Raw genomic sequence first — 9,240 nt, forward strand, 5'->3', positions numbered from 1 at the left:
CGTGTCGATGCAGGCACGAGCACCAGCGGCTAGCGACCGGTGCGGAAGATCGGAAGCAGCTGGCGCGTCCCCTATCCGTCTTCTATTTGGCACTTGGCAGTACTCAAAACGTACACTGTGGGCTGTGGCACACTGGCAGTGTGCATGGCATCTACAGCAATAATCAAGTCTTATGTCAGGTAGCAGATCAAGCATGCTTAAAACGTACTGTCGTGGGCGCACTTAATTGATGCAGGACTTGATTAGCGATCATGAGGCGATTAATGGTGGTTGTTACAACGTTCCAGATCAGACTACTCCTATAATAAGATGCAAAGAACTAAGAATTAAGAACATCATGGCGGGTACACAAAATTGATTAAGAAAACAAGCGCAACAAGGCCCCTCGGCGTATTTTTCTATCACGGAGACGTCGACCACGTAACGTAACAGGGCGTGATGGGAGAGCTAATCCACTGATGAGGTGGATGTGGACGCCATGGGTGAAATACGTAGATGCTCTCTGCCCTATACACGTACTCCTACTAGCTACACGATGATTTCTTTTAGATATACGTACTAGCTAGATGTTGTAGACGAGGCGTTCAAAAGTGCGAAAAATGCTGAGGCTATTAGCACGACAGCAAATGCTTTTGACGTTACGTCTCAGTTTAATATGCAAAGCCGGTGCACGTTCATTGAATCCGTGCAAAAAAAACATATTCCGTGAACGTACTCTATAATATCACCTCAATGAGTGTTATACCTGTCTTTTGTACTGGTCTGGCTTCAGTTACCGGATCGATTAGCTAATTAAAGACTTTCAGCACGAATGAGTAGTAATTTAGTTTGTTTGATGATGTGACGTTTTTCCTTTCAATTTCTCCAATGGAAGCTAGGGAAATTCTAGCTAGCGTGCCACTGCAGAAAAGTCATGAATTAACCTGGTGGGATGGTATCTGGAGGATCAGCTGATCAAAATATATCTAATGGACCGATACCAATGCGCCAATGCATGACACTTGTCATAGACAATCTCGCAGGGATCGCGGGACAACCGTCCGATCACTCCCCACGGAGCAACTGTGGTGCGCCAGTCTTTGCAACACGAGCCATGTTGCGCTCTCCGCCAAATCGTTTTCTAGCTACCGTGTCACTGCATAAAACTCATGAATTACATGCTGGGATGGAATTAGGAGGATCAGCTGATCAAAATATCTGTGATGGACCGATGACAATGCGCCAATTGCTTGCTTGACACTTTGTCGTAGACAATCTCACAGCCGTTAGATGGATCGCAGGACAACCGTCCGATCACTCCCCAGTGGGCAACTGTGGTGCGCCAGCTTTGCAACACGAGCCATGTTGCGCTCTCCGCCAAATCATTTTCCCTTTTGTTTTGTGCTATGTGTCGACCATCGGATCATCACAATACAGACCACGTCGTGGTAACCCATTGCAGCATGGACCATGTTGCGATCACCTTCGGATTGTGTGTGTGACGTGGGCCTTTTGTCACCCTTTGCTACATGGTCTATGTTGCGATCACCCATTGCAACATGGTCCATGTTGCAATTTGTCATTGTTGCATCACCGTCATCGTTTGCGGTGGGGTTGTCCGCAACATCTTTGCGTTCACAGTGGCCAACTTGTAACACCGGCCGTCTTCCTCGTGGCAGTGGCGTGGCAACCTCTGCCGACCAGTGGTAGGAGAGGAACGGAAGAAGAGGATGAGCCCCCCTCGTAATCCATTTGATGTCATCCTGCAGCACCAGGCAGGGAAAAGAGAGAGCTCCACCATAGCTGGATCGTGACCTCATGGGTGAAGAAGCATGGGTGGTGGTTCGTCGGAGAGAGAGGAAGACGGGATTATATGTTGACCAGTCGCCATAGAACCGGGTTGGGCAGTCCCACAAGACGCATGGCGATCGCTCGGTGTGACCGGTGGATATGTTTTGATCATTTACTAAAGGGGGTTTGGGATTCTACGTTCATACACCGCCCACCCCCTCCCCCCTCCCAGTATTTATTTTTTCATCTATCTTTGGTTTTTGTCCAATGATTTTTTTTAAGTCGCTTTAACCGGCCCATCTTTTATTTGCTTTACCAAATAAAATTTTGTTTTCTTTGGTAAGCTAATAAATGCTATTTATTTGGTAAGATAAATCATGAGAAAGTTTTTATTTGGCAAACATTTATTTATAAAGTCGCATTAATATGAACAGTCAAATCACGTGTCAATATGCTACTCCCTTTGTCCAGAAATACTTATCAAACAAATCACGTGCCAATTTTCTACTCCCTCTGTCTGCAATACTTATCAAAGAAATGGATAAAAAATGATGTATCTGAAACTAAAATGCGTCTAGATGCATCCATTTCCCTAACAAGTATTTCGGGACAAAGGGAGAGAGTAGTTATTATCAGTAACTAGGAACACCTCCAAAGAGTTCGAATATTTTATGTGCAGACAACAAATTGGCTAACGCTGATGCTCCTAATCACCATCCTAATCAGTAATCAGTATCCTTATTTTAAGAAATGGAACCTTTTCTTTTGGGGGCTGAGCTCTTCACAGGCACAAGCATAACACACAGATGTGGTTGTTCCTTTATCTGATTTGTGTATGCATCAGACAACCACCAAACCTGCCCAGAGAATATCCAAAACAGTAGTATTACTGGTAGAGAAGGTACTGATGCTCAGGTGCATGCATCCAGCACCCCCTTCGTGTCCTATATAAACCGCCCCAGCCTGCTCACTGTCCAGCACAAGGCAGCACTCCCCAAACCACCTCCTTGGCCTCTAGCTACTGCCCAACGCGCCATTAGCAGCAGCAGCGGTGGTAGCAATCGGTCGAACACCCATGGCTCAGATGCTCTCCGCCATGACCATGATGGACACCGTCCCCACCGCCCCCGCCATTATGCCCGCCCAGCCCATCTGCCTGGACGCGCCGGTGTCGGGCTCGGGCATCGCCGTGCTGTCGAGGCAGGCCGTGCGCCCGGACGGCCCGCCGTCGGCGATCGGGGACCTCACGCTCTCCGTCTCCGACCTGCCCATGCTCTCCTGCCACTACATCCAGAAGGGCCTCTTCTTCCCCGCCCCCGACGTCCCCATGGCCTCCCTCGTCTCGCTCCTCGTCTCGTCGCTCTCCCGCGCGCTCGCCGTCTTCCCGGCCCTCGCCGGCCGCTTCGTCACCCTCCCCGACGACCGCATCGTCATCCGCTGCAACGACGCCGGCGTCGAGTTCCATCACGCCGTGGCGCCAGCCCTGTCGCTCAACGACTTCCTCGTGCCCAACGCCGACGTCCCCACCAGGCTCACCAAGGACCTGTTCCCCATGGACCGCACCGTGAGCTACGAGGGCCACCGCCGCCCTCTCACGTCCTTCCAGCTCACCGTGCTCGGCGATGGCGCCGTCTTCATCGGCGTCGTCGCCAACCACGCCGTCGTGGACGGCACCTCCTTCTGGCACTTTTACAACACCTGGGCCGCCCTCTGCCGCGGCGCGTCGCCCAGGCTGCCGGACTTCCGCCGCAACTTCTTTGGCGAGTCAACGGCCGTCCTCCGCTTTGCCGGCGGCGTGGGCCCCGCCGTGACCTTTGACGCGGACGCGCCTCTTCGCGAGAGAATCTTCCACTTCAGCAGGGACTCAATTCGCGAGCTGAAGGCGATGGCCAACCGTCGGTCCAGCGCCGGTCAAGACGCCGAGGTTTACGGCAAGATGGCGCATGACCCCAACAAGAACCAGGAGGCGCGCGGCGAGATCTCGTCGTTCCAGTCGCTGTGCGCGCAGATATGGATCTCGACGACGCGCGCGCGGAAGCAGCTCGACGCCGACGCCACGACGACGCTGCGCCTGGCGGTGAACTGCCGTCACCGGCTGCGCCCGGCGATCTCCCCGGCCTACTTCGGCAACGCCATCCAGAGCGCGCCGACGACCGCGACGGTGGCGGAGCTGGCGTCCAACGGCCTGCGGTGGGCGGCATCGAAGCTGCACGCGAGCCTGGCGGCGTACGGCGACGAGGCGATACGCGGCGCGGCCGCGGCGTGGCAGGCGGCGCCCCGGTGCTTCCCGCTGGGCAACCCGGACGGCGCGGTGGTGACGATGGGCAGCTCCAACCGGTTCCCGATGTACGAGGGCAACGACTTCGGGTGGGGCCGCCCCCTGGCGGTGCGCAGCGGGCGCGCCAACAAGTTCGACGGCAAGATGTCGGCGTTCCCGGGCCGCTCCGGGGACGGCAGCGTGGACATCGAGGTGTGCCTCGCCCCCGACACGATGGCGGCGCTGCTCCGCGACGACGAGTTCATGCAGTACGTGTCGTGCCCGGCGCACCTGTTGTGATCATCGATGTACCCCCCTACCGGTCAGTGCGGGCTCGGGACCGTCCGTGCGTGCGCGCGCGCGTGCGCGAGTAGGGCCGCCATGACATGTCGTCAAGCTGCCTGCTTGGTGTGCGGGAAGAAGCCATTTCGGGACGAGGTGGTGCGCGCGGGCGGTGGGCCTGGTACTCGTAGTGCTTGGAATGACTAGTTTAGGCGGCGACGCTTGCTGAAGGAGATGGATGGATTGTGAAACTGGTAACTTGGAAATAAGGTTGTGAAAGTGTTTGATTGCACAGTGTCCATGAGTTCTCCTTGTCGATCGATGTACCGATGGCATATGTGCGGCTTTCTTTCTTGGAAGACACACACAGTACAGACATACTACTGCGCACCAGCGCGCCTCCTAATCGCACACTAGCTAGACTGATTAAGACATGAAGTAGATCCTTGAGACTCACTGAATTCCCAGTATGCGGCGGCTTAACAAATAATTCCTCCTCACTCCGTGCGCAGTCCAGTAATGTACTTCAGTCGTCTCAAAACATAAACCATACGTAGATACATCTGTTTGAACGTCAAGTCATTTCGGACGAAGGAAGTATAAGATAAGACTAATGGCCGAGTACTTTGACAAGGGTGCGGCTAGATCTTAGTCGATTGAGACTTAACGAAGCCTTAGTCAAGTGACAGAACATATAAAAAGAAAAGATAAAAAGGTTAAAAGAAAAAATTACACAAATCTTCACGTAAGATCTCATGAATATAGCATTGACTGAGACTTCGTTAAATCTCTATCAACTGAGATTTAGCAATCCTGCTTTGATAATAGTTAATACTCATTCTGATTCGGTTTATAGGATCGGTGTGGCCTCTGTGTCCTCAGTTTGACTAACCTACATGTGTTATATACCATCAAAAGTGTATCATTGGATTCATATTAGAATACAATTTTCAGACACATAGTTTCGGTAGCATATAACATATATTTTGTTAGTCAAAACTGACGACCTAGGACACCCGCACGCTCTATGCGCCCGTTCGGAGGGAGTGCATGGTTTACATGATAATATAACGATATCGTTATGTTTTATTCAATGGCACATACTAACGATTGCGGTTTTCTATCACATGGACAACATAATTATTGGCTAAACATTTGTATTAAGAAATCAACATACATTGTACATTTTGAAATGGATGGAGTTGTAAAATGTAGTCAATGTGCTTAGCTTTATACACACAATTCCTTCTGTAAAATTATGAACTAACCTCACTTTCAAAAACACTGCTCTAGCAATCAAGTCATACAATCATAGAGTCTTTTCATCATACATAAAGCATAATAGTTGTTACTTATATTATTCTCTCTAGCATTGACCATTGTGGTATATTCCATTTCAAGGACTCCAAAAAGCATATGATTGTAATGGCATATGTATTTTTTCAATACTTGGAAGAATAATTTCAAAAAAAAACTTGAAAGAATTTTGGCAATATACCTGAGTGAACGAAACTTATATATGAAGTATAGATCATATGCGCTTTGGTTCGCTCATGTTGTTGTGCATTGTAATAGAGGCCCGATGTATGAGTGAGGGCTTTTGGTGGCCGGGCTACAAGCAGGCCGAAATCTAGTGCGTCTATATGGGCTTTGGGATTCGAAAGCAGTCACTTCGTTTGCAGCAGCTTGGCAGGCCTAGTGGGGGAAATACGGTCCGTGGTACTCCTATATGCACATAGGCGTATTGTGTTCGGCCCAGCCACGCAGCTGTTCCCGGGCCTTGGAAGCACTACGTGGCCTGCACCGGCAATTTGGGACATGTTAGGTGGTTCGAAACATAGAATGGGCCCCGTTACCTTTGCGGAGCACATAGAGCCACGGGGGGACTGGCTCGCCATCCCCTTCTCTTCCACAGACGCTCACTGCGGCGGCCGCTCTGTTCTTCCACATACGCGCACCAGGGCGGCGACTCTGGACCGGCGAGATGTCCACCGACGGCCTCGAGCTCGACGGGTATATGTGTATTTTACCCCGCTCTTTTCCTTCTTCCATCTCTTGCTTGTAGGATCAGCGGGATGGATTTGAAAACTTCGTACTAAAATGGCTAGATTTGATCCTCACAGCGCCGGCCGGTTGGAATGGTTCTCTCCACCCAGTGGAGTCACAGGATTCCATGAGTGCGGCCGAGGTCGAGATCGACAAGGGCGGCAAAGCACAGCAAGATGGAGATGCAGCCAGATACGAGGTGTGCTCTGAAGCTACGAGTGGCTGGACACGAAGGTTAGTGAGAAATCCTTTGTGATTTTTGTGATTTTACATCTGTTCAGCAGGGTTTGCATCGTAACTGTATCAGTTAGTTGATTTTGGCTTGCTAGCGCAGCAGTTCATCCCAAGGGAAGTTTTGTGGCTGGACACGAGTATTTCGTCTAGCATGCAGTTTAGTTTCTGTCCATTTTCGGTGGTACAGATTCGTTGGATTATTTGGATTTCGGGGATACAAATGACAGTGTGATTATTCGGATTTTTGCTCTATGCCACAGATAGCATGTGTGCTATTAGGGTTGTTGTCCACTAGAATAAATAGTTCATTTTGGTGCAGGTGTAGCCTGTTTGATTGGTTTTGCTAGTGTTAGTTGGTGTAGTTAGGCACAAACTGGATAGGCGTGAAGTTAAAAAGAGTATAAAACATTTGTCGTACCATGGAGGGGCCAGATGCATGAGCCGTTGAACACTGGAGTTGGGGAAATTGTTGATTATTCGATTCAGTTTCTGGCTGCAGTGAAAAAGGGATGGATTGGTATTGGATTCAGTATCTAGTTTGCGATGTTTTCAGATTCAGTTTCTGGCTCAGTATTGCATTGGAAGTGGCATAATACTTGTTAGTAGAAGTTTTCTCTTGGTGGATGTATTTCGACAACAAACTTAGCAAAAATGTAGGTTGGTCCATTCTTTTTGCTCACATTGCCTGGTTTAGGGGATTTCAGGCATCCACTGGTTGTGTTTTGTTTGTTGGTTGTTGGAACGATGGTATGTTCGTTTAGTTTCATATGACAGTGAATGGACTTCTTGGTTTGGCATTAACCATAAGCATTTTCTATGTTCTCTGAAGCTATGAGTGGTTGGACACGAAGGTTAATTGTAAAACCGTGTGGAACATCACATCTTCTATGTTCTTTACACTTATGGTTGGTAGTTCAAGTTGTGGTTGTTTGCATATATAGTGATCTGAAAGCTAATTGGGTGACAGTTCGATTTTCAATAGTTACGGGTGGTGGTTCGATTTCACCACATATGGTGTTAGTTTCCAGATTTTTTTTAGGTGCAAAGTGGGGTGGGGGGCTTTTTTGATTTGTAGGTGGATCGCCTGAGAGCACAACTGATTTTTTTGGCAAAAATGAATTTGATTTGGTATTAGCGTTTGCATTTACATAATTGTATAAGAATCTGAACAAATCAGAGTCACTATCACCATTTTGTTGTGTGTCTTAGTTTTGTTACTTACCGGACGGTTCGCTCGAGGAATGTTGAGGCAAACTGATTGTGCATAGGTTGTTGTTTTCAGTAAATTGGCATGTTTTTTAGATTACCCTATTATCTACCAGAACGATATTCAAAATGGTTGTTCCATGCAAAGATTACTTGGCATGGCATGCCCTTTATTCAATTCCCAGACCGCATTGACAAATTTTTGTTTCTAATATGTTCTGCCGAGAAACGGTTTCCAGGGATAGAATCGGGAAAGCGCCAGATGAGAGGGAGATGAACCCTGACAGGAAAACAACGCTTGAATTGTCTGTTTGCACTTATGCCGAAGTGCATAAACTGTGGGGTGGTTGGACATTGCAGCAATGCATGCGGTACTAAAAAGAGCTGACCGTTTGAGCCTAACTTCCTCTAGATTGAAACTGGCTGTGATGTTTGATGCCATCAAGTCTCCATGTGGTTGTGTGGTGGTAATTTCTCTATTTGGGATGTCTGAATTTTAATTTGTGCTACCAACAGTAATTCTCCTGATGTCTGTTAACTTCATTTGAACAGTTTTGCTGTGTGATTGCAGTTCTGTTGCTTGGTCAACTAAAATTTTAGTTTTACTACTGATGGGGTGGCCTGTTCTTAGTTTTGTCAAAAACTGTGTTGTTTTTGCTGTCGAAGGCAGTAGAGCGTCTGTAATTCCAGTGCTTGGCTTGTTAGGCAGGAAGCTGAAAATTAAAATTATAAGATGATGTTGCTGGTGCCTACATGGGCCTCGATTTTACTTGTCTATTGGGCTTCGAGTTTGTCATTGGCAAAGCCACCAAGCTGCAGACATGAGAGGACGCAATGAGAAAGACCGGCTGCTGCATATCTCGTTCGGTAATTTTACGTGTGCTAACCTCCAATCATGCACTTTGACTCTTGTCCACTTCTTGAGCTACGCCAGTGGCAACCAACTCCATTTTCAAAACCAGGGGAGTGCGATCACGGCTTCACGGGCGATGAGATGACAACGAAATTTCATAGACTGCCTAGGGAGCTCCATTGCACTATGCACGGGATGGCAGGGTTGGAGCACGCCTAGCCTACTCTGTCTAGGACAGATGTGCGCGCCGACGGGTACATGCATTAAGTGACTATAGCAGTGCCGAGCTCCATGCCCAACTACACCCCATGCCGTGATTTTGCTTGACTGGGTCACTGTTATATGTTCTTCGCCAACGTCACTCTGAGCAACGATCAAAAATATTGGATGGGTTTATGAGAGCTCGCTCGGAAACATTAACAGTCTTCAAAATAAACTATGCAGTAAACTAATTGATGCACGTTTGGACGATCTTAACAGGGGCCAGTGTTCGTTGCTCGTCAATTTTTTGCGTGCGCACCACACCGGCTGGTCTCCTTCGTGTCGACTGTACATGATCGATGAACACATGCTATGATAGAACGAAGTGACA

The 9,240-nt window shown here is 48.7% G+C and overlaps 1 protein-coding gene and 1 long non-coding RNA gene across 2 annotated transcripts; both read left to right on the forward strand.

Moving 5' to 3' along the window:
• The first annotated feature begins 2,730 nt into the window (after positions 1-2,730).
• Positions 2,731-4,598, forward strand: LOC123079790 (protein ENHANCED PSEUDOMONAS SUSCEPTIBILITY 1). Its single transcript, XM_044502601.1, has one exon. The coding sequence runs from the start codon at positions 2,846-2,848 to the stop codon at positions 4,325-4,327; it is 1,482 nt and encodes a 493-aa protein (XP_044358536.1). The 5' UTR covers positions 2,731-2,845; the 3' UTR covers positions 4,328-4,598.
• Positions 4,599-6,173: 1,575 nt separating this feature from the next.
• LOC123079791 (uncharacterized) lies at positions 6,174-8,549 on the forward strand. The gene is made up of 3 exons (XR_006438109.1): positions 6,174-6,322; positions 6,433-6,589; positions 8,035-8,549. It is a non-coding gene; the product is annotated as an uncharacterized lncRNA (long non-coding RNA).
• Positions 8,550-9,240: the final 691 nt, after the last annotated feature.

This window comes from Triticum aestivum, chromosome 3D (assembly GCF_018294505.1).
Source record: "Triticum aestivum cultivar Chinese Spring chromosome 3D, IWGSC CS RefSeq v2.1, whole genome shotgun sequence".
NCBI lineage: Eukaryota > Viridiplantae > Streptophyta > Magnoliopsida > Poales > Poaceae > Triticum > Triticum aestivum.

Coding starts and splice junctions, on each gene's coding strand:
- LOC123079790 (XM_044502601.1), top strand. CDS start 2,846: ATGGCTCAGATGCTCTCCGCCATGACCATGATGGACACCGTCCCCACC.